The following is a 25,394-nucleotide window of genomic DNA, read 5'->3' as shown; positions in this document are numbered from 1 at the left end:
GACTGTCAGAAAATATCTCTGGATCCGCCCCTGAGATACACACTGCTGTTTTAGGGGTTCTTTTTCTGGTCCCTTTGTGTAATGCTGGGGATAAGGGTTTCCAACCGCTTGCTTTGGATAATTTCTCCGATATAAAAATTAACCATATTACAAGTGTGACGAAGAGGACGCATTTGTTGTTGAGGGGTTAAAATCAATGTTATCAATTCCACCTGATGTGAAGACGACTTTGGTGGTTTGTGGTTGCAAAATGCCTTCCTGCTCTCAAAGAAATTTCAGATGAATATCAAGAAAAAAAATGATGATTGAAATGTCCAATATGTCCTGTCATTTTGGAGTGCTTGAAGAGATACCAGTCGACAGTTCAGGACAGGTGCAAAAATGAAGGCGATCACTTTGTGACGGTGCCCGTCAATGCAAGGACGGTGTAACAGGAATAGAAGTCCACTGGGAACCGTAGTCCGTTCCCCATTGCTTTGTACAGGTGATGACATTGGCCCACAAACATGTATATACGTACTTACCCTAATACTGCTACCAATCCTAACCTGTACTAATCATACGAGATCCCGGACTTCCATTTCCTGTCAGACCGGTGTCATGTACGTACCAGAAAGCCCCCCGTGACAGAGAACCCGCTTTCCATTACTTTGTACAGGTGAGCCTCGCCCTAGATTTTGACCCATGGCCACTTAGGTCAGACTAACCCTAACCATTAAAAGTATATGGAAGGCGGACTTTCTGTCACACGGACCCTCAGTTTCGTGACACCGGGAAGAGGGCAGCCATCGGGCGTTTGCCAGTTAGTGAATACATCTGTGGACCTTATTTCATTTTTTGTATTCTGTAATGTAACTTGGTTGCGTCTAGTTTTCAAGGAACTAAATCTGTAATTTGTTAATTATTTAGTAAACTGTACCTTTAATTTCAGAGCAATTGCTAAAACATGACCATTTTTTGGATGGCTTTTAGACTTGGGTGTCACTGATATTCTCGTACTGTGTGTTGCTGTGAGAATCATTACGTCAGTGATGTTGATTATAAATACAAAATGAACAAGCAACTGGATGTATGTACACCGAACACATAAAAAAAATAAAACAATAACGATTGATCCAGTTACTAAAATATACACGTAAATTGTATTGCAGGGATTAGTTATACATTTAAGAAATAATCACTTATTGCTGGGGAGGGGATCAGGTGATTCTTAAAAGGAAAAATTGTGTACTTATCCATTTTTTTTTGCTTCACCGTCAGCTTTTTTTAGAAGGGTACCTAAAAAAACAAGATTCCTTTCAGTCGGAACAAAATGCAGGAAGCCATCGAACTGTGCATTTCAAAAGATGACTGAAATATTGTCATGGAGAAAAACATGTATTTTTCTTACACCAGTAAGAAGAGTTGAGTTTATTGATTTTTTTCTGGATGTACACGGTACAATCAAAGTCAGACACTTAATGTTTTCTAAACTAAAAACTAGACTACTAGTTAGCTTTATTCTGAAAAGTCCGTGGCACAACCTTACTTGAAATGGCTACGCTGCATTTTAAACTAAAGTTCTTTCTTAAAGAAATATGGAATGAAGTGAGTATGGTATCAACTTGCAGACATTTTAAATCAAAGTTAATGTCAATATCCAATAATGCTCAGAAGTAACCTGGCACTACCTAGAATAAAATTGGATAATTTACATGATTAGATAACTGGCCACTAAAATAAATATGTTTTCAAATATTCTAAGTTTCACAGTCTATCCCATCTCAAAACAGTCTCTTCTTCCTTTTCTGATAAACTACTTGGGCTAAAACCGCCAATGTCTTTGTAAAATGTAGGCAGACGTCTCAGGCTCTGCATCTGCTTAATTATTTACATCTTGTACACTGAGAACCAGAAGGCAATGTGGAGTATATTATAATTTTTCTACAGTATCTGGACTACAAATATCAAAGAGCACCAATATAAATTTATCTGAGACACATAACAGATACACAAGTTACTACAAAAGGACAAATTTCAATAACAGACAAAAATCTAGTCTCCAATACCAATATGGCGGCTGCAAGTGCAAATAATCAGCATTCACAGGTTTTTGCAGCCACCATTTTCACTGCCAGCACTGCACTGGGCCAGAGGTTTATTTCAAAGAATAATAATAAAAAAAAACAACAACCTTGATCCTAATTGGATCATACAACCAAATGCACCATCTCCTTAATCCCAAGTATTCTCATAAAGATAAGCAAGAGCAAATCCAAGTTTGCAGGTCTGATCCAAGTTTGCTTATACATCAGAGACGTTTAAACTTTTAAAGGGAGAAAGATTTCTAAAGAGCTTTTACCCTACTTCAGCTATTTTTTTGTGTTAACTCTTATTTTTAATCCAATTGTCTTTTTAAATATATTAATTAATCTTTTTTACATCTAATATTTTCATGATTTTATATTTTACTTTTAAGAGCTCTGGCAGAAACCAATTACTGATGTACATTTTGTATGTGTTAGCTGAATAAATTATGATAACACTTTATCATCATTATCATTATTATTCTAAATTTATCTATTGTAAAACCCAAGTTTGCTCATACATCCAAGTCCCCACCCTGAGCTGATGCACACCTAAAGTCTGGCATACTTTGACTAGAAGGGCACTTGTCTTGTGGTTTTCTCTGCAGTTCCATCTCCTCCTGCACTGGCAATACTTTGGGACTGGACCTCAGACGTATGTTCGACAAACTTTGCGTCCTGCGCCCGACCCAATCTACCCACGTCTCTGAAGGCACAGGTTGCCGCGACAACACGTGCTGAATGCATGCGCGCATGATGTGGGGGATTTCGAACACCTCTGGTTCTTGTAAAAGGGCGTCCCTAAATGAAGTCAATACAGTGCTGCATTCGCTTGGTCGAACTCGACTGGCCATCTGCTCCAATTCTAATCTCATTCCAGGTGGAATTTTGAAGGTTTTTGGTGGCGTTGTCACCAACCACGAATAATCCACCCCCGTCTTTTGGCGCCGAGCTTCTTGCTCTTTGTGAAATTTCAACTCCTCCGCCTCATGGATTTGAAAATCAAGTTCTGACATGAGGGATTCCGCCACCATCACGCTGTCATTTTTCTCTACTGGCCGTGAGGGCGAATCTCTGTTCCATATTTTCAACCAGGTCGTCCATGACATTATTCTAAAATGATAGATGTTCTTCCTGTCTCCTTGGATTGTTTATCTATTGACCTGTATGTCCTATTGTCTGTAAAAATAGCAAAAACATTTAAGGTATGAAAATTAAATCCCTACTTGCAAATATATTTGCGACTGAAGCCTCGTTTCAGATTAATCATCTTTAAAATAATTAAAAAAACCCATAACACAGTCTGATATCGTGACGCAATACATTGTAACCAACTCTATAAGCTGAACACAAGGTAAAGTGAAGCCCTCTTCATGTGTTTCTTAAAATGTCAACCATTGTGCAAAATTTTTCTGAATTTGATCTTTTTTGTCATTTTTCTATAGATGTAAAATCGTAGGGAAACCACCATGCTGTATGACAGGAAAACTAAATACCAACTTATCAGCTGGAATGAAATATTTAACATTGCACTCAAATAAAAAATAACATAAAATAATAAAAAATAATTAAACAAACAAATAAAAAAAATAAATAAATTGATTTTTAAATCATAAATTGAATAATAATAATAATAATAATAATAATAATAATAATAAATAAAATATCACTTCTACCCATGGCAATTATTATTTTCATTTACACACATTTATTACTGTTATGGTAATGGAAATAAATTTAGAGGTAAAATTGAAGCCATGTAATTTTTTTAATTGAACTATTTTTCACAACCAGGTTTGCCTTCTTTACTTAAAAACTATTCATATTATACAGTACAGTACATTCATGTGCCAGTGTCACAGTATAATCACAGTATAATCATGCAATCAACATGGTCAATTGCAATCAGGTTAATAATCTTAGCCAAGGCTGACAAAAAGCCATGAACCTCACATCTTAATTACTACAAATACTACTGCGACAGGTAGAACCTCTAATATGGCACTCTACATGTTCTACATGTACATATAATAAATATAACTGTTTAAGTCTTGCTTTAAATTAATCACTACGTAAATAACCAGTAAAGAATAAACTCATGTGAATGAGTGAAAGGTCATGACTCTTCTTCTGAATATTATTCCCACTGTCACCAGTAACTAACCTTTCTGTCCTTCAAAGCCTCTCCAGTGTCCTATGTCTTGAGATTTCTACCTGGCAGGTATATGGAGATGTTTCCAATCATATAAACCTCACTAACAATCCAACGGGGTCAGTATTGACTTCTCAGCTGAATTACAATACAATCAAACGGGGAAATTACCATTTAGAATGCACAGATTTTGGTGTCAACTGCCGTGACTTTGCATTTATTGAATCTTTAATACCAGAAGATGAATTGAGTTGACTACAAATGACATATATTTCTAATTCAAAGTCCATGTTTTACAGCACAAAAATATATATACTAGTAAGTACATATAAAAGAGAAAGCTGAAGAAACAGTTGACTTCAATTTCCTGTCAATCTCTCTTAGCAATTTTGTATTAAGTATCATACCAGTGTTTGCCTGTATGCATTCTTTGTTCATCTGTATGCATTTTTTTAAACCTTTTTTCAATCTATTATTACACTTTCACACGCACGCACACACACACACACACACACACACACACACACACACACACAGAGAGAGAGAGAGAGAGAGAGAGAGACAGAAGACCCTTACCTTCCTCATTTCCCCTAATACTGACAAATACAAATTCCTCCTTGGCTGTACCATCCTCCCAATTCTCAAACCATTAACCCCTATCTCTCACAAGCAGAGAGGCTTTCATCTGCTTCAGAATGATTATCTGAAAGAAGAGAGCAGTGCATCACATTTCAACTCACATGAAGTACTAATTTTCCCTTCTACTAAACTGCTTCACACATCATTGCTATTCTCTTGACGCCTCAATGCGCGGATTATTTGCCTAAGCTAAGGTAATCCCGAGAAGAGAATAATTTTAGTGATAGCTTAATTGATTTCTGAAGCCCAAAAACCTGGGAAGTGAGGTCTCTGTTTTTACTTAACAGAAGACAGATTACTTTGCACTAGACAGAAAGAAGCATCTGATAGTACCATTTAGTACGTTTCTAACATCTAAAAACTGAATTTTCCCAGAAAAAGAAATTACCACACAACCACTAAAAGAGTGAAACAGCAATAATTTGCTGCACATGTTGAGTCATACACTGTATTTTTCAGGAACTTATCTTAAATGGAAACAATTGGGAAAATTCTGTTATGATACAGAACCATGACATGTTCTGTACTTGGACGTCCATCACAGTCAAAGTTTACTTATTTAAAATGCATCATTAGTTCCAATATATCTATTTTTTCAAGATTTACCAATATTTATCCTTCAAAAATTGTTCTTTCTGACATGCTTTTCAGATTTTTTTCTTTAATAGCAAGATCCTTTTAAACAAAACCCCACTTATTAATTAATTTGTGTCCAAAACCTGTAACCCTTTAACTAAAACTAATCTTAAATGCACTACAAATATCTGACCTTAAATTCTAGGTAACACATACACACATACATGTATATTAAGGCAAAATACCTGAATGGATATTTCCGCTGATAGTTAGACCCCAGAAAGACCAAATCAAAAGTAAGTTAGAGGCCATTCTTCAAATAAATGTATGCAATCTACACCATCACTCATATAGCATCCTTCCTATAAAGTGTTAATTGTATCAACAGATCAATCGATCATGTACTTTATCAAACATAGCATATTATTCAACCCAACCCATCACTCATGCTATATTACTCCATAAGTACTTTTTACATGTTAGCACACTAGTCTACTGGAAAAGTAAGAACATTCCCTCTCTCTCTGCATTCAAATGCGTTTTGTCTACAGTGTGTTTGTCCACATGTATTTAGCAAAATAATTCAAACACAACAATATAACTTAAAGGGACAAAAAATAGGATTAAAAACGCCTTTTTAGTGCATGGATTGCTTCTTTTTTAACTTATCTGAGAACAATTGCTATGGGTAAAGCATAAAATGGCAGGTAAATGGCCTTAATCAATATCGAAAAAAAGAATCATATTCACCGTCCACTTTCGAACCCCGGGCGTCAGCCATCTTGACACAGTTTGAAATAACGCGGCTTCTCGACTCAGATACGAGATGTAAACAATGCAGACAGCATGTCGTTTCGAAGGTGAGCGTGGACGTGAAGGAGAAGAGGAATTGCTCACCGAATCTTTGCAGGTAAGCGAGTTATATTTACCAAAAGTACTTTAAAATGGGAAGATGGCAGTGGAAATCAAAATGTCTGGCAGAGGAAGTTAAAAAGCGTAGATAACTGCTAATAATTAACGTTTCCTCGGGTAACGCACTCGCAGCTAAATCACTCGCACTGGGTACGTACTACTAGTTATATGAAGCGAGATAGTGCACTTTACCCCTGAGGTGTATAGTTCTGTAAAGCAGGAGGAATACCCTTTTCTGCTCAATGTGGTCATCTACCAGTACTTACAGACTAACCTCACACCATATTCTCGCAGGGGAATCCCATGAGATATACAATGTAACTCGAGTACTAGTGGGGTTAGAGGGTGTTCTTTGTACGGCACGTAACTACGTTAGCTTATTTGTAAATTTAGTTAATAATATTGTCAATGAATATGATTATAAGGAATGATTTTTTAGCCTTTCAGAGGAGGAATTGGGTGATACACCCCTTCAAGCACGAGTGAAGAGATCAGGTATGTTAATAATTTTAGCAGTATAACATGGGCGGATCCAGGATTATTTGAAAGGGGGGGGGGGGGGGGGGTCCGCGGATGCAAAGCCGACCCCCCCTAGTTGGCGTGGGGTCTTGGGCCTGCTTAAAACTTTGGTATTTTAGAGGGTGAACAGTGCCATTTGGTACGGTTTAGCACTTTACTGTAGTAAATTAGCTAGTCAAAATTCTAATTCCAAGTGGGGAATATTAGTGTGATTTTTTTACATCAGTTCTTTGAAACCATGTGTGATTATGTTATTTCTTCTTGTGGCCTTTATGATTTAATGCAGCTGCAGATATTTAAATTTAATTTTTTTTTTTTTTTTGCCATAATCAGACTTGCTTCTTTATAATAAGCTGGTTATCATGTAGTGATCATGCCCTCTAATTTGTTGATTTTTGTTAAAGAATAGTGCTGTTATGATAATATCAATACATTTTTTTCTTTATAACCATTTTATGTAATTTTACTATTACAGTGCCTCAAGTTATGTCTGGAAAACTCATACCAGGAAGCACTCCAATCTTACAATACTGCATCACTTCAATGTCGGTGTGACAAGTTGTGTAAAAGACTGCTACCAAAAATTTGCAGCGATGACCACATGATCCACCACCTTTTACCAAAACCGAGTGAACAGTTTTATATTATAATGCCCATGTACATGTATTTAAAGTGACAAGACTGAGATCAGCGAGAGCCTCAAGGCCTTTATTTTCTGTGCATTGTCAACTCTTCAATAATTTTATAATTTTGTCAAATACATCCAAAGATTCAATTCTAATGCAATACTTGAAAACTTTTTTAGAATATATTTTTATGTCGAACATGTTTTTCTAAGAACTTGCCCTTTAGTAAATTAACATGTACTATCCAACTGTTATTATTAATTAACATATTGTTATGTACAAAGCATAAGCTGCAGTATCAATGTAGCATTAACTGGGTAGAGATTATGAATGAAATAAAAGTTTAAATATTGAAACATCTTTTATTTATATTTGGCAAAAATACAAGAATAAACAAAGTTTGCTACATAAGTTTGGAATTTGGCCAAATCATCTTTATTATTACCTGTCACATGTAATGAATAAGACATACACAGATTCTGTAAGCTAGAATGCATAATTATTTTCATACTCATTAATGCCATCTTCATAAATAAGCCTTCTATTCAAGCATTCACAAACTTTCACATTGTGCAGTACACATTATAGTATGATAACATTTTTGAGAGAGACTTATTAATAGCCAGGCTATCATGTTAAGAGTCTGATGTACATGCAGACCCATGAGGATTGCAGATCAACAAATTATCCCCCTCTCTGTCAGTGTATTGACTCATGTGAGCTGACACAAAAGTCTCCATGCAAAGGGATGTGTCATAAGAAAGGACCAACCCAACTTACACAAACATAAATTGTTTCATCAGTAAGATATTCACACATACTTTTCCAAGATGTGCAGGGAATAAATAGAAAGGTATAAATATTTCTTTAAAAAATACAGGCATGGCTTCCCTGCATGAATTCTAAATAATGGCTGAGTGCAGAATTGAATACAGGCACAAGTGTTCACTCAAACCATTTTTGTAGGTCTTAAAAGAAATGACATGCAGTCATTTGCCAAATACAGAATTTTATGCTGTAACAAAGTCACAAAACTGCAACTGGTGATCTTACAAAATCTAACAACACACTGGTTTAAAATCAAGTTGAAATCACAATATGCCACCAGTACCATATTCCATAATACATTTGATGTCATTTAGATTTAAGAAGTAAATGCTGGACCAAAATGGTTTATTCTCAATATCAGGCATATGACTTAGGTTTGGGAGGAAAGACCACCTTGATTTCCAATCTGTCTGCATTATAGCATACATGTAAGTGCTAGATGGTTTGAAGTCAGCAGATTATGCTTTGTCACATTGGCAAGATGAGTTCACTGAATATATCCTGTAAGCAGCACTCGAAAGTCAGGAAAAGTCTCTCACTATCCAACTCGTCCCCGCTTTGGACCCTCAAGAAAAGTTCATCTTTTTTTGGTGGAGAGCCATGGAGTTCCTCTTCCATGTAAAAAACTCTTCTTCAGGACATCATACTGGCAGTTGCTCATAACCTTTAGGTCTAAAAAAGCAAATCAAAATAATAATAATTTATTAAGATTGCAACCCAGTGGGTTGAAGTTGTACATAGTGTTAAGAAAATTATAATGAAAATAAAGTGAATATTTGCTTGAATAAAACTGAGTTAAAAGACTGCTAATTGAACTTTAAAATTATTGTACTTAGGATAAAAGACAACATAATACTATTGGAAATTTAAAAGTGCATACGGAATAAAAGAGCATCAGAATCTGTCGGTCTTAAATTGTGGCACTTTGTTACTATTGTTTGATCTTAAAAGACGATTGGATTGATCAATAAAGATGTGATTCAGTTTGTCAGAGGATTCAGTTATTTTGTAAAAGAAAGTTTTGCACAGATCTCTTCGTTTATCTAAAGTACACATATGCCAGGTTCAGGGTTTCATCATAGTATAGGTCAGGGAAAATAATCTTCAAAGCACGAGTTTGGTCAGTCTCTTAGAGTTTGCATTGCTCTATAGTTAGTCCTGGATGCCACACAGGGCAGGCATATTCTAGAATTGAGTGCACAATACTTTGGTAAAGCTTAGCTCGTTTCAGTTGACGGAGGAAATAGAGTCTTGCATTATGTTTACATTATGTGTCGCCAATTTAGAAAAAAAATTGATAAAAGAGAAATCATGCACCTATATGCCTAATATATGAGGAGTGAATATCAGCTTATTAAAATTCTTCTTACTCTAAAGACATGTTTTAGTCCCATGTTGGATCATCAGGATCCTTTAATTCCCTCTTCTTCAGCATCTTCCTCCTCTTCCATCTGCACTTCTTCCAGTTCAGGCATACCATAGGAAAAAGTTACCTTGATACTGCAACCAAAAAAAAAAAAAAAGCAACAGTACATAAAATAAGATAATCGAGTTTGAGAAAAATTATGTAAAAACATAACTGAAATAAGTATAAAACTCAACTGAAATAAGTATAAATGCCATTTTTCTCAATATGGTCACCTTAAATTATCTAGACTGTCATCTTCAACTGCACTAGTATTAACTACAACTTAATTTTGAAGTTTCTTGATCACTTCATATTGGTTTAATCTCCGAAATACTGGTTGGAAGTTAAAATTGTATGATCTAAATTATTACTCTGGACTATTTAATACATTAGAGAGATGTACCAAACATAAACATGCAATATCCCCTTTCTGATTTATTTATTTTTAATGTAAAAAGGAGACAAATTGTCTTTAAAATATAAAATCAAAATACTACTATTTATTTTCACTTATAGTTGACATGCCATTTAACATTGGGTTAAACTTAGATACAATAACAGCTTCTGCACATTCATTTTGGGATTTAGATGCCTAAAGAAATAGCATCTTTGTCATATGTCTTAATTACTGTGGTATGCCTAGATGTTAGAGGCACAAGAAATGTGCCCTCGGTAAGTCAAAAATTCGCCCTGGTCATTGTAATGTATATGTAATGAGACTAGTATCTCCCACCATGTCCGTTTTTATTTAAACTTTCTTTGCTCTATAAACTAACCCAAACCCTGTCAGAGTCGACATATGAGCAACACTTGCAATTTCTGTCATCGATACCACTCATATTAGTTACAATTTCATGGCATATTTTGACAGACGAGCCTGACAATCGTTAAGATATACAACGAACACACGTAAATAAACATAAATCTCTGTGCTTAATAAATATTTTCACTGGTGTCTTATCTCAAAGATTATTGTAAATGGTACTCACAAATCCAGTAAATACTTCGCGGCCAGGCCATTCTTCGTATCCATGGCCACCCAAGCAGGTTTTCATCTGCCTTCCTCCTCGCCGGTGTTTATTGTTTGCCTGTCGTACATTTGCTGATACACTGTTTTACGCATGTTTTTTGTAAAGGCTGTTTCTTTTTTCTTTTTGTTATCTGTCTTCGCTTCTTCGAAGGACTCCCAGCATAACTGAGCCTCCTGTTTCACGTTGTCCTTTCCCGGCAGCTGGAACTGGTTTTAACTAGGTCGCAATACGAGAATCTCGCGAGATCCGGAAGTCTAGAGAGCTCAATTATGAAAATGGAGGTGGTTGTTGGTAAACCTCCGCTTAAGCGGAGGTTTTCTTTTTATTGTATTTTCCAAAAATGTTACAGAGCGATGGCGAGTGCCGGGAATGATAGATTAAAGGTTGGTAAATCGCGGAAAAGTAGTGTTAACCTCGGGATAAATCAGGATAAATCAATTTTGGCGCGAAAATCCTCTTTTGTGTCCTTTTAAAAAAGAAACATTGACAAGAAACCAATTACCAGTGTTAATGACATGAATTCCAAATATTCTCTCTAATTGTTAATTCTGTTGATGACTTAAAGGTGCTGCACTTTGACAGAGAAAGTCAATTTAATTTTTATTCATAATTGAAAAGTACACATAAAATGATTCATTTCTTGACTTTGTGTAATTAGATTCAGCATTAAACCACTGTCTCCAGTCACATGAACAGCTGCAAATTGTGTTGAGAGAAAAGTCGTGATTGGTAAATTGTGGTGTCGCTTTTAAAATATTTGTATCAACAGTTCAAAATTTTCATGACTGCTTGCTGGTAGAAAAAATATGCAATATAATATTATCTTCCCAAGCCAGGTATAGCTGCAAGTAGGTGTTTCCTTTCAAAGCCTTCTCCTTTTGGTATACTAGACATTCAAAATCAAAAGTAAATACTAGTACTGGTTCTGATTGCTCAAATGGCTGAGTGCTCGCCTTCAGTGCAGGAGGTCGGTTCAATCCCCGACCAGGTCATACCAAAGATCTTTATAAAAATGGTACCTGCCATCTCGTTAAGCACTCAGCAAGTTGAGGTTGAAGCAGGGAAAATGATCTGGTTGCCTGGTTGTGCGGATAATTGTGTAAGATAACTCTGAAAACCAGGTATGACGCAGTTGGAGTCGTATTCTCCCCGCAGAGATGAGAGAATTGAAAATAACCAGGCATGTAAACATCTATTACACAATGTGTTTGATGATTTACAATATATTTCTGCGTATGCATTCAATATAATTATATATTTATATGTTAAAACATACATCCAAAAAAAAAATAAATAAAAATAAACAAAACCTTATATTATTACTAAAAAAAAAACAGAAAAAAAACTCACATTAAATTCATTAGCATTTTTTTCAGTTAGTGTGCAAGGGGCACTGATGTTGAATCGATCTATATACCAGGACCCAATTTCAAGTACTGCATGTATAAATGGCTTCACTTCCAAGTACCCCAACAAAGCCAACACTGCCAGCTGCAGACTTCGATTCTAGCTCTTCCAGTAACAAGTAAATGAGAATGAACTTTCATGATGATAGCAATTGTATTTTACATTTTCTGATATGATATCATATTGTAGTATACGTGTTAACATGTGCAAATATACCTTGTACATTCAGCACATATACAGTAGCGCAAACTGGAACATACATATACAGTATATATACATGTATGTACATGTATATATATACATATATATATATATATATATATATATATGTACAGTAGATTGTATCAGAAAAAGTAATCCATAAAAAGTCAGTTGTATTGTTAGAGCGGAATTTAGTGCTACATACTAATGTACAAAGTGTATAATGAACTTAGATCTATGATTAGTACAAAGATTATTTTTATTGACAAATGTAGGTCTACACACCTTCACGACACAAATAAGATACATACAGTACAATCATGGGCAGAACATCTAACTACAGTACATGTACAGTACATCAAATACGGGGTAACAAACAGCGCAGTTAGTAATACAACTATAAACATGTGTACAGCATTGTCAAAGTCACCTCTGTTTCTGTCAACCGTACATGCATGTTGCAACGGTACATTTATCACGCAGATCTATGCTTTTTCAACAACAACAACAACAGTCTACATTTGTGTTACTTACCACTAATGTGACCACTACGTTCCTTCAAGTTGTTTTCAGAAATTTCACATAATCTTTGTTGAGCTGTGAGTGACTGTTTATGTACGCATGTAATTATCTCCACAAAGTGACGATTGAGTCGCACGAAGCAGTTTTCAAGCTAAGCTTTGTCTCCTTTTGTTAAAGTCATACAGATCTAGATATATCTTGAACCGAAGGTGAACAACGTTGACACGACCCGCTGTTTACAACTCTGACAAGATTCTTTGAATTGTTCCACGAAGCATTTACAGATTTCTATCTTGCAGTATGAAAATTAAGCGATGAGTTATGGAATATTTGTTGATTTTTTGTATTGCTATCCTTGTATTTTATCATATGTAAATATTTCTGTTCTCACATCATGAAATGTATCTTGACTTTGTCGATTGTGGCAGAAACGTTATTAGGGAACTAGTCAAAGTAGGCGGTGCACGTGAACTTCGATCTACGTTGAAACAGACCGGACAAATGCAGTCCTAGGACCAGAAGGCAAGTCGGTGAAGCCAGTGATAGTTGAATTTAGTACAGTTTGACATTGAATGACCTGATCATTTTCATTTGCCCCTCCCCCCGCACGCACGCACATATACATTCACACCTGTAGTGTCCAGAGTACGTGCCACCCTAGCTGCATCCTGCGTACTAGGTACAGCTCCAAACAGTGTGTTTTGTTTTGGCTTATTATATTTGTTACGACTTACTGACCTGTTTTAATATTGGCATGCCCCTCTGCTGTCTCCTGATGATGGTACAGCCTAAAGAGGTGACATGCAGTTTCCATGTTTCCAGTAAATGACGGATATTGGTCTTAGAGGCACTCAAGTACACTGAAGACTTTACATTATTTTCAGTGCAAGGGGTCAAAAATTAGGACAAATTGAAATCTCGGTTACCATGTTTCTAAGTGCACTGGGGTCGGAAAATAGGGCAGATAAAAAACTATTGATGTTCCATGTTTATATAGGAGAAGGCGTTTAGTACGTACAATCCATAGACTACACCCATTTTGTATGCCAGAAGCATTATTTTTTCAAAGGTATTTTTCGAAATGTCAGAATCAAGCTTTTAATTCATGTCATACTGGGTATATTTTGAAAGGTACATCATACATGTATTTAATACTTCTTTGAAAATATTTATCTTATGAATCACTATTTTTTTTTAGGTTTCAAAGACTACAAAAAGGAAATTATCACAGTGTGCCTTCATGAGTTTTCTGACCACGTTAGGTGTTGGGGTGGTGGTGTTAGCTGTTCTCCTGGGGATTTATGTGAACTTTCCTCCCCCTCAGCTCTCACCTCAGCTGCAGCAGTGGAAAGACCGAGGAGAATACCACTCATTTAAGGGACATCAGATATTCTACATAGGTGAGGATGTAGTATCAGACCCCATTCCCATACTTAGATTGATGTAGTTAGGATAGACCCATCTCTGAGGGGTTTCTCGCTAAATTGCCTTCAGTTTAAGCGGCTCTGATGTCTGGAACTCCTACTGAAGCTGTAAGAAGGTAATCAATTGTTGTTTAACAGCTTCAGTAGGCTTGCCAGACATTTAAGCCGCTTAAGCTGAAGTTAATTTAGCGAGAAACCCCTCAGAGATAGGTCCTGCTAGATCTATCTACCGGTAGATGTGGGAATGGGTTCTAACAGTACTGTTACATGCACTTCAGAGACTTAACTGTAATATTGGATCCACTGTTGAACCTGTTATTTTTATGTTTTCATTGGTACGATGTATATGTTAATTTTATGCTGTTAGGTGCTTGTGTCTTAAAAAAAAACTTCTATTCAGTGATGGTTTAGGATTCCACATGTTAATATTGTCTCCACCATTTCAGTAACCGTATAATGAAAGTTATTTATTTACTGTTTCAATTTTCAAATTAAAAATCAGTTTATCAGTTTAATTAAACAGCTCCAGATAAGTGTCTATAGCTGTCCGTTATAAGCAATTTATGTTACAATGAGTATTAATATTTTCAAGTTAATTAATAAAAAGTTATACTGTTGTTTCAGATGAACGTGGCGATGCTAAGTCAAAAGAGGTGTTGCTTATGATGCATGGCTATCCCACAATGAGTTACGACTTCTCCAAAGTATGTACAGTAAATATTATATTTCTGCTGCAGGATGAAATAAATGTGTGATATGAATAGCTGTTGAAGCAAGGATTCTATTGATATGTAACAATAACATGTGATGATTTTTGGGGAAGAGAAAATTGCTGCATTGCCTCCCTTGTCCTTAAGACATTTTTGGATATACATGTATGTTAATAAGATATTAAGAGTTGTTAATACATGTGTAACAACAGTTTTATATAACTGTGTAAAATTCTAAATGGTTAGCAGTGTTCATTCTAGGAATGTTTCAATGTGGGACAAAGGGCCCCCAACATTAAAAAAAGTGGGTCATTACATTTTAAAGTGGGCCCTTGTTCAAATCTTGAAATTACAATATGTAACGCATGTTGTTTTACTGCTGTAGTATTTATGTTCAGAGATGAAAAAAATTTATTATAAAGATATGTTGACTTATAGTTGATCACATTCAATAAGTAATCCCAATTTTCTAAAACAAAACCCTTGAGTTGACGCTCCAATTTTTGTTAACAAGTATAAGATAACACTAAAATATGTTCACGATTTATTCACCAATAACCAAGTTCTTACTATAACAACATTTTAAACCCATTTTTGGCTTCAATTTATGAAAAATCCATTTAATTTTACCTCTTCTGTCCTCTGTCCCATTATCAATGACCCTTGACTAACTGGCATGCATTCATGACTTATGAAATTAATTGTTTCATCCCTGATAATGATATATAATCCGTTTATAAACAGCTACCAGATTGAGAATGATATCACACATATTTCGACAGCAGAGACATAGGTCTTACTAAAAATCACTTTAAGAATTGTTCCTTTTTTGATGTTGTTAATGAGATTGTCAATGAATTGACACTGTATTGCCTAGCACTGTTTCTCATAATTAGCACAAGTCACAAGGTGGTCCCTGGAGAATTTACGATGACCTTTTCCCCACTTTCAGGAGAAATTCTTCAGTTTAGCTGCCAGGTATACCAGACAACATTTAAGTCCTTCCGAACTTGTGAATTGCAATGCCCTCTTAAACAATCCAGTAAACTGATTTCACCACTGCCATGATTGCTCCATCTCTACCTAGAAATGTTATAAAAGTTACAATTAAATTTGAATTTGGGCATAAAAACCTATATAAAATGTTAAGTAGTGTTGAAGGTATCCACAAAGAATACTCCAGCACACTATCCCTCACTTTATTTTTCCCTTAATCACCATGAACTGAGACCAAATTTCTCAACACAATAAAATTATGAACAATGAATCTGAAAAAGTTTACCTATATATACAAAAAATAAGGTTCAGGGAAATAACATGAGCTTGACGCCCTATGTCAATGCGACGCAGCAAACACATTGTTTACATAGTTGTTCAGCATTGCGATATCCCAGAATGCACTGTCAAGAGTTCCTCAAACTGCACAAATATAATTACAACACGTGGGTCCGGGACCGTCACGATAATCACTTTGATGTCTATTGCTCTGTGTTTAAATAAATATTGACAAAAAAATAATATCTTACCTTCTAAAGCTCTGCAAAAAGCCTGTTTAGCTTGAGCTGCTTCCGACGTTTCTTGCATGGCAGCGGACGTCTCATGTCACATAAGGGTACTCGTTCGAAATTTATTAGTCCCTTGAAAGAAGTCCTTTTTTCAATGCATAAGCGTTATCGTCGTGTACAAGCCACTTGTAAGTATTTCTCCACCATTTTTGAAACGACCTTGAAGTTGCATTGCTATTCGACGCGGTATCAGCAGTCGTGACGGCTGCACAAACTTTTGTTCTCTTTTCTGGTGGGAATGTCTGCTGTGCATGATCATGATCATCTCCGTCGCTACTGTTCTTAGCCGTTTTGGAGTGATCTTCGGGATCGATTTTCTTTTAAAAACTTAAAATACCATTTTGCTTTCTCCGCCGTCATGCACAATGTACGGGTTGATCAAATTGACTTACATGGACAATTAATCTCAGCCTATCAGGGATTCAGGAAAGGAGGGGTGATCGCCACTGATTTGCATAAAGCGCATGACGTCAGCATAAATTAAGATCTTTGTTAAAACTGCGACGCGTAAAGAATATCTTCGTTACGTTTAACATTAGATCTTGATGTCAAGAGAAGTCGAGTAAACAATCAAACTTCGGCCGTGAATTTGCTGAATTGGAGGGCGCGTTTAGAACACAAAAATGCGCCGCTGTTAATTCTCTTGAATTTTGTTGGCGCAGCTCACTCTACGAAATGCGTCAATCACATTTTTTCTGCGTCAATGACGCAAGGGCGCATCCTAGAATGAACACTGGTTAGCAGTATTTTTTGTGTTGGTCTTCAGTTGCTATTGCATAATACATTGTATGTTACAAATTAGATACTGGGAGTATCTATTTATTTAAAAAAAATTGTTATCTTCATTTTATTCTAGCAATTTTGAATTTTATCTTTTTCTTTAGATGTGGAAGGACCTGAAAGGAGAGTTTGGTCGTCTGATTGTTCTGGACTTTCTAGGATTTGGATTTAGTGATAAACCGGTAAATGTTACATTAAACATAATTTGGGTTGTTGCTTTGATAAAGAAAAATTGATGCTGTCAAATGGAAACAATAAATTCCAAATTGTCAAAAAAATATATCAATAAGGCCAAAGAAAATGATAAACATTTGTAGCTTTAACAGCGTGTCACTACTGATGTTAGAAAAAAAAAGATTTAAATTGATGTAAAACAAACACACACAAACACACTGATTATATAGACCATATATTGCATATTTCTGGTTTAACGTTGATTTCATTTGAACTAATTCTGAGTAGCCAACAACTGCAGTTTTAGAATACTGAGTGATTGTTTCTTCCAGGCTGGTCACAACTACTCAGTGATGGAGCAGGCAGACATTGCTGAGCACTTGATGGGCCACCTGGGCATAGATACTGTGCATATACTGGCACATGATCTGGGAGATACATATGCACAGGAGGTACTCAGCAGGTATGGAACACATGCTTTATTGACTGTATATGGACTCACTCTTGCACAGTAAATTGAAGCCAAATGCTTAACATATTTTAAATTTTTATTTTACCTTTTTAGTCAAATTAAAGTGATTCAGATGATACTGTTAAGCTATTTTGCAAAAAAAAAATAAAATAAAATAAAATAAAATAAAGATAAAAAAAATAAATAGATAAATAAAGTTTTGTCCTTGAATGATTAAATTTAATGACAAGATTATTGACTTATATCACTGAGAAGATGGCATTTTGAATAAAATTACTTTTAAGGGGAAAAGAGTTCAGTGGGAAGTTTTTTTTACAAATGGGCAAATTTTTAACTTATTTAGATTAAATTGATAATTTTGTCTGACGAGTTTTACTTTCTGACTTGAATGTTTCCATTTCCATCAGGTATGAAGACAGACTGAGAGATGGCCAAGATGGTGGTCTTGAAATAGAAAGTGTTTGTTTGATGAATGGAGGTGAGGAGTATTTCTGTTAATCTATAAACCCATATATTGCTTCACTTGAGATGGATTTTAGCTGTTTTAAGTTACTTGCCTTATTAATATTATATCTCAAATAGGCAAAAATGATCAACCAGGCCAGTTTTCATCCAACATACCCATATTACACCATTTTCACTATTTGATCTATAAATAGTTATTGTACCTCAAAATGGTTTTAAGTAAATACAGTAGTGTCAGTGTAGTTAGATGACTAACATACTAGTAGACTAACAGGGATGGATTTGATTTCAGTGACAAATCTTAAAGTTGACTTCAACATGAATTATCAGCTTTTGAATCAATCCTAATTGTCAAATTGTGTCTAGATGTGGACAGTAATTAATCAGTTGGAAGATTGATTGATTGATTGATAGATCAGTCAATCAATTAATTTATTGTTTATATTAGTATTTTTGTGGGGAGGGGGAGTTGAGAAGGCAGAAATTTCAGTCTCAGAATAGTTTCAATCTTTTCTTACAGGCATGTTTCCTGAAACTAACCACCCCACTCCAAACATGAAGGTAACTAAAGGCTAATTTCTACTGCTCTGATACAGCTTTCCATGCATTTCTAGAAATCTGTTCTTTATTTATAGGTATCTTTCCTGAAACATACCATGCAAATTTGATTCAAAGGGTAAGATCATTTTAATTTGTCAGCTGTAGATTAATAGTAAAAGATCACAATTGCTCAGTTTGTACATGGAATTGGGAGACACCAAGCACCAAGTGTTCAATATGTAAGTATATATTGATATTTATTATGATACTCTACCGGTACCTGCAAACACTTAATGAAATCAGGGTGGATCCAGAGATATTTTTCAAATTATTTTTGTTGATCCTTCCCCCATTTTTGACTTTCAACAGAAAAAATTAGATGCTCGTCTAAGTAAACTTGAAAAATTCTGACCATCTTCTGGAAGACCCAGAAAACAACCTCAATCTCCCCCTGGAAATGAGAGAAACTAGCAGTGGCAGTCTTGAGATGACAGCCTTTGAATTGTATTCTCTACCAGGGATACAGATAATTATGTGCACTTATCTCTGACTATCTCTAACAGTGCAAAAAAGTGCCATAATTTATCTGGAGACATATATGTGAATATATATAGTGAAGAATCAATCTGTGGCCCTGGTAGAGTGTAATTAAGTAAATTGCAAGTTCATATCATTGAAAACTATTCTTGCTTGCAATGTTTAGAATATGTTAGAAATTGCAGGAATTAGTCTAAAAGGTGGTATAAATGTGCCTTTTTGTTTTTTTTGGCAATTTGTAGATGCATTTTAATATAAAACCAAATTATTGTAGACCATCGGATTTGTGTTTGGTTTTATTGTATCCCTCATACAGATACTGGTGTATATACAACTTAACACATTTAGATACAAAAAGACACATATCACACTTTAGAGCTTTTGATTTTCCACATTTAAACGAAAAGATTTCAATATTTTCTTTAAAGTGACTTTTTTGTAAGATGATATTTACAAACGAAAATATGAATTATTAATTGCTTGAGTATGATGCATGCATTTGGTACTGTTGATGTGTGTGTTTTACTTCATTTCAGTTGATGCTGAAACCCTACTTGAAATATCCAATTGGAATGTTTTCCAATAGATTTATGTTTAAAAGAGGGTATGTATTTATGCAAGGTAATTCTGTGTAGATAGCAATGTGCATCATAACAAACAGACTGCTTTGTATCACACTTCCATTACAAATTTTTACCAAATATTTTAATATTTTAGTATTTAAAAATTCTTCTGAATTTGGTAAAGACAAATAAGGAATGTTTCATCAGTTTTTTGCCAGATTTATTTTTAATTTTAAAAATGCAAATTTCTAATTTATGTATGATTAGCCAGCTTTTTCTGTAAATTAAAATTTTATCCTAGAGTCAGACTGGGTACATTATATAATGAAAATTGTATTATATGTTTTAATTTAATTGTTAAAAGAAATATCCTCCATACTATTGCATAGAGTATGTGGTTATTGTCATAAATTACAAACTTGTCACATGAATTTAAATGTCTTACGAAAAGTAAAATAGCAACCTATTGTGCTTTTTACACTCTTCAACTTCAAATCGTTGATGGGTATCATTGATGAGTAAAAAAAAAAAAAAAAGGAATCTGATACACTTGTATATGTTTATTTAACTCTTTATACACATACTTAGTAGTTCAAGGGTAACCCAAAGTTTATTTGAAAAATTATAAAATACTGTATATAATCATATTTTCCAGCCTCAGCCGTGTGTTTGGTCCTAATACTCAACCAACACCTGAAGACCTTAGTGACTTTTGGGCTGCCACCAGGTACAATGAGGGCAACTTTGCTCTACCCAGGTAAGTCTAGCTAGTACGGGTACCAGTATATGGTCCATGTGTGTCAAGACTATAAGAACCGATTTCTATAATTAAATTCTTGACTTCAAAACCACATTTTCAAACCACATTGGTGCCAACAAACTGTTTCTTTAGTTAGCTGTATTAGTCACTTTATGTTTAATCTTAAATAGTTATATTAAAAACGAAATAAAATCTTTGGCCAAATGCTCAACGTTATTTTCTTTAATTAAACTGATTTTCTAACATTTGATCAATTTTACCTTTTTGTATTAGAAATAAAAAATACTCCTTCATAGACCATTCTGTAAAAAACTCAGTTCACCTTACAAGTTAACTTCTGTTTTTATTGGTCAGAACTTGTAGCTCAAACTAAGTGGTTGTGGTGGATTAAACCCATTGTCTAAATTTGCCTTTATTTTGCAGGTTAATTGATTACATCCTCGAGAGGGCAGCAAACAAAGACAGGTGGACAGGAGCCTTACAAAATACCAGGCTGCCAGGTATGTCTTAGACTGCATTCCCACAGATTTTAGATCGATCTATCCCCATGGGGAGTCTCACTAGATTGCTGTCAGATTAGCCGGCTTAAATGTCTGTTCCGCCTACTAAAATGTGTAAGGGGGTAATTAACTTTTGAGCATGCTCGGTTGACAGCAATTTAGCATGAACCCCCAGGGAGTTAGTTCAATCAAGATGGATCGATCTAAGTCTGTGGGAATGCAGTCTTAGCCCACTTAAAATCATAGCTGACTAAGTTATGTTTCACATAGTGTCTGAGACATTTAAAAATTCACCAGCAACTTTGGTAACTTCATTTAATGTCTTTATTTGTAGTCTGTAATTCCTTATAACATGTTGTGTAAAGTCTAAAGAGGTAAAGTAGGCTTGTTAATTAATCTGAATATTGAGTCCAAAAATCCTTTGTCAAATTGTCATGGTTTGATATTTTAATATTTAATATAACTAATAATAATATAAAAATAATATAACTCTTTAAAAAGAGTGGGATTCCACACAGAACAGGCAGAATGTACCTGAGCAAGCAAAGAGTAAACATTCAATGATTTAAACTGCTTATTGTTGTCAGCATTAGATTTCCTCATAGCGATGCAAATGTAAATACCAGTATTTTAACCATGAAGCTAAGAAGTATTAACAATGTGTGATCCAACCTAAAAGTATACAACAGTGTCTGTATTTCGAGCCCATTTGTAATTTTTATTCATTGCTGAATTTGCACGGTGTTGGACAGAAGGGTTGTTTACTTCACTTTTTATTTCGCCTTAAATCTTATCCTTTTGTTTTCCAGTTCATGTGATATATGGACCAGCTGATCCCATCAACCCGCCGCCTTTTATTGACTTTTACAAGTAAGTTTGTTTTATGTTGTTATTCATTTAATTGCCTCAGACTCAGAAAACACTGAATTTTTTGACATATTTCATGAAACTTGCAAATATTTATTTTTTTAACACCACAGTCTTTATCAGTTTCAGTTTTTGAAGAGAAACTTAGCTGTCATATTTCTTAATTTCTAAAATCACATACTTGTACAGCATAGTTTACTTACCTTGATATTTTGATGATTTACATTAGAACATTACCTAGAAACAAAAGGTATGTTACGTACTGTGTTCAAAAATGATACAAGCATGCAATGTCTTAGTAAATTAAAGCTACTATTTGTAAATATTTTGTAATTATTTTATAGAAAAACAGTCCCCAGGGGGAGTATAACAGTATTAGGTAAAGACATCAGTCACTATCCCCTCTGGGAGGATCCACAGGGGGTGTTTGCAGCTTATAAACAGTTCATTGATAAAGTGAGAGATGAAATGTGAGGCATGAAATAAGTGACCTATTAAAGGTTGGCAGGATTGGTGCAGGAAGACTTTGAATTTTGATTATCTTGGCACATGCTCTCTTCATCTTGAGAGCGTTATTATTATTATTATTATTATTATTATTTCTTGGCATATACATTCTGGTTTGTTAATGAGGTGTTGAATAAAAACTGTGATTTGTAGAAAATAAAGTTTAAAATACTAATTATTTGATGTAATTAATGTTGAACAACCGAATTTATTCCTTTCATTTTCTTCATTTAATCTTTGAATTGAAACAGACAAAGAAAAGGTTGTATGGGGCCAACTTAATTAAATGTTTCTGAAGAATAATGCGTAGACTAAACGTGTTATATGTATTTGATAAATGCCTTTGCTTGGAGTCAAGTATCATATTAAACATGTTCTATTTTGATAGCTCTAAGCAAGATAGAAGCAATGTTACTATTATATGGATTATCTGTTGAGGAATTACTTCATAAGACAGTGATAATAAAAGAAATGTGAAATGTTGCATAGCAGTAAATCGGTGCAATTTCAGTGATGCCAAAATATACAAGAGAACAAGCACTTTATGAAATTATGAAAATTTATTATTATGTCATACTTAATGACGATACCTTAATGACATATATATGTATATAGATGTACATGTACTCCCAAATGTGACCAGCACAGGAGGGTAAAGCATTGTTTTACTACACAGTGTTAGTACAGGTAGATGTGAGTTGAAGTAGAAAAGATCAAGATGATTACATTGCCCATTGTTAATTATGTGCACATGTTGAACAACATACTGTTGTACGATCATTTACATTTGTAATAGCATATAATGCACAATATATTTGCATAAATTCAGAAAAGTTATTTTAAAAACATGTATATGATATGTTTGTATGTATTTCATTGAAACAATAAAGGAGAATTGCATCATAATTTCTGGGCAGACTTATAATTAAATCAAGTTGCACTTGTTACATGAATAGTTGCTGTCAAGGCCAGACAAAGTTGATAAGCTGGTTAACATCCCTTTTAATGGAGTCTGTTGACAAAACTTTTCAACACGTTTAGTGACCATTGCTGCTACATGTACTTACATAGGGAGGATTTAATGTTATATTTACAGTATGGACTACTTTTTAGCATAAAAATGATTAATTTTTTCCTGAGGCCATTGGTAAAATTTTCCCACTGACAAAATCAATGCCTAATATTTTATTTTGTCCATTTGAAAGAAAAAAAACTACTTCTTCAAAGTTAATGTTAACCAACTTATGAATTTTGACACTCAAGAGGGAATATATATGTAGTATGCATAACACCCATTCCTGTAATAAAATGTAACTAAGCCATGATTTTAAATATTACACTTTCAAATTACACAAAGTGTAACAATTTCTATAAAAAAAAAATACTCTCAGATCCATATTTTTGACAGCAATTTCTTGGAATGGCCCATATTGTTCATTTATTTTCATAAATTCTATAGAAACTATATTAAACTGTACTTAGTTAAATATTGCATTCATGTTTTGAAATAAGAATATGTCTTTGTGCAGTTTTGAAAAAAAAAAAGAAAATGCATCACAGTCATTGGATAAAAGTAGAACGATTATTTTCAATTATCCCTTGTTTTGTTCTGCTAACTCAATAAATTCCTAATAACAGGTAATTAAACCATACCAGATTTGTCACTAAAGTTTTTTCAGAGATTAACAAATGTTGTAAGTTGCCTTTCAGTCATCAAAAATAGTGAATTTTTATATCTAAAATATTATTATAAATAAAACTCTTTGAGTATTGTTTGAAATAGAGGCAGCATTGGTAAATGCAGGTCTTTGCTATTTTATCCCGAATGTAAGAGAACCTCTCAAAATTTCCCAACTTTGAGTTTCCTATTATACTCAAGGCAAATTAATGTCCTAATCTGAATTCACATAATAAGGAATGTTGGTGAACATTACATAAAACTATCAATTTAGTTGCAAAAAGACATCTTTTCCAACACAAATATACATGCAAGAGCTGTTATAAGATGCAGAATTGGGCTTGTCCTGGTCAAGAGGCCGTCTGCTCTATTTGGCTTAGGTGTCGTTTTCACATCCACCACAATGGGGTTAATGGGAGCAAGGTCGCTGGGAAACTCACTCCTTTGATTGAAGCACCAGTTTTCTGAAAAATTGGGCCAAAATTCAATGACTGGTATTTTGTAATTATCCATTAATTTTATTTATGTAATTATATTGTTGACTTATCATTGCTCTGTATATGACTGCCATACCTTTGTAGATAAAATATTTGTATATCTAAAGGAATGTGGCATAGAAATATAATAAAGTAAATTATACAAAAACTTTAAAATTTGCAATCAGTAGCTTGAGTTCCATTGTTGATACGTGTGAACTTCTTGTATTTTCTAATTTTTAAACAATACTCATAGCTGTATGTAACAACTGAACTTAAGTGATTGACTTTACCATGTCAATCACATATGTATGTTAGACAAACCTATTTTTTAAAAATATTTCTTAAAAATATTAAATTAAATGAAAAAATCCAAAAATATGCCAAATGCCATGAATGCTATCATGAAATTTAGATAACCAATTGAGCATTTTTGATTAGTGTCACAGTGGAGAATTTCAAACTGGCCTCTGACGCTACTGATAGACA

At 34.4% G+C, this 25,394-nt stretch overlaps 3 protein-coding genes and 2 long non-coding RNA genes across 13 annotated transcripts in view; 2 read left to right on the top strand and 3 right to left on the bottom strand.

Annotated features, from left to right (window-relative positions):
* Positions 1-1,376: 1,376 nt before the first annotated feature.
* On the bottom strand, positions 1,377-13,748 carry LOC106152342 (protein RD3). Of its 4 annotated transcripts, none has more exons than XM_013525889.2 (4): positions 13,626-13,748; positions 4,795-4,921; positions 4,231-4,356; positions 1,377-3,245 (listed from the first exon to the last, which is right to left on the bottom strand). In XM_013525889.2, exon 4 carries the CDS (start codon positions 3,173-3,175, stop codon positions 2,582-2,584), a length of 594 nt encoding a protein of 197 aa, XP_013381343.2. In that variant the 5' UTR covers positions 3,176-3,245; positions 4,231-4,356; positions 4,795-4,921; positions 13,626-13,748; the 3' UTR covers positions 1,377-2,581. The 4 variants fall into 4 exon arrangements, with proteins under 4 accessions (XP_013381343.2, XP_013381342.2, XP_086871247.1 ...); XM_013525888.3 differs by lacking the exon at positions 13,626-13,748 and adding an exon at positions 12,900-13,124; XM_087015121.1 differs by lacking the exon at positions 13,626-13,748 and adding an exon at positions 12,796-12,887.
* On the top strand, positions 6,018-7,846 carry LOC147761231 (uncharacterized). Its single transcript, XR_015334990.1, has 3 exons — positions 6,018-6,343; positions 6,785-6,840; positions 7,340-7,846. It is a non-coding gene; the product is annotated as an uncharacterized LOC147761231 (long non-coding RNA).
* LOC106152339 (mesoderm-specific transcript protein-like) lies at positions 13,261-23,657 on the top strand. 6 transcript variants are annotated; one of them, XM_013525880.3, is made up of 12 exons: positions 13,261-13,409; positions 14,086-14,287; positions 14,936-15,015; positions 17,471-17,548; positions 17,873-18,003; positions 18,420-18,490; positions 18,998-19,038; positions 20,091-20,158; positions 20,773-20,874; positions 21,301-21,377; positions 22,187-22,247; positions 22,589-23,657. In XM_013525880.3, exons 2-12 carry the CDS (start codon positions 14,128-14,130, stop codon positions 22,716-22,718), a joined length of 999 nt encoding a protein of 332 aa, XP_013381334.2. In that variant the 5' UTR covers positions 13,261-13,409; positions 14,086-14,127; the 3' UTR covers positions 22,719-23,657. The 6 variants fall into 6 exon arrangements, with proteins under 6 accessions (XP_013381334.2, XP_013381335.2, XP_086871246.1 ...); XM_013525881.2 differs by lacking the exon at positions 13,261-13,409 and adding an exon at positions 13,448-13,566; XM_087015120.1 differs by lacking the exons at positions 13,261-13,409; positions 18,998-19,038 and adding exons at positions 13,545-13,683; positions 19,113-19,153.
* Positions 15,554-16,669, bottom strand: LOC147761230 (uncharacterized). Its single transcript, XR_015334991.1, has 2 exons — positions 16,548-16,669; positions 15,554-16,104 (listed from the first exon to the last, which is right to left on the bottom strand). It is a non-coding gene; the product is annotated as an uncharacterized LOC147761230 (long non-coding RNA).
* Positions 23,604-25,394, bottom strand: part of LOC106152340 (uncharacterized) — an 18,054-nt gene continuing 16,263 nt past the window's right edge. Inside the window, exon 7 of the mRNA XM_013525886.3 lies at positions 23,604-24,893. Coding sequence (XP_013381340.2) covers positions 24,700-24,893 — 194 coding nt within the window. The 3' untranslated portion in view covers positions 23,604-24,699. The remainder of the gene's footprint in view (positions 24,894-25,394) is intronic.

This window comes from Lingula anatina, chromosome 6 (genome assembly GCF_051362555.1).
Source record: "Lingula anatina isolate TDL-2025a chromosome 6, LinAna3.0, whole genome shotgun sequence".
Lineage (NCBI taxonomy): Eukaryota > Metazoa > Brachiopoda > Lingulata > Lingulida > Lingulidae > Lingula > Lingula anatina.
Note: the sequence above shows the minus strand (reverse complement) of the source record. Positions and strands in the feature narration are given on the sequence as shown.

Excerpts from the sequence above, each read along its gene's own strand:
- LOC106152342 (XM_013525889.2), bottom strand. The coding sequence starts at position 3,175 with ATGTCATGGACGACCTGGTTGAAAATATGGAACAGAGATTCGCCCTCA.
- LOC106152339 (XM_087015120.1), top strand. The coding sequence starts at position 13,642 with ATGCCCCTCTGCTGTCTCCTGATGATGGTACAGCCTAAAGAG. Across the intron at positions 20,159-20,772 it reads AGATTTATGTTTAAAAGAGG|CCTCAGCCGTGTGTTTGGTC; the intron begins GTATGTATTTAT and ends CATATTTTCCAG. Across the intron at positions 20,875-21,300 it reads GGCAACTTTGCTCTACCCAG|GTTAATTGATTACATCCTCG; the intron begins GTAAGTCTAGCT and ends TTTATTTTGCAG.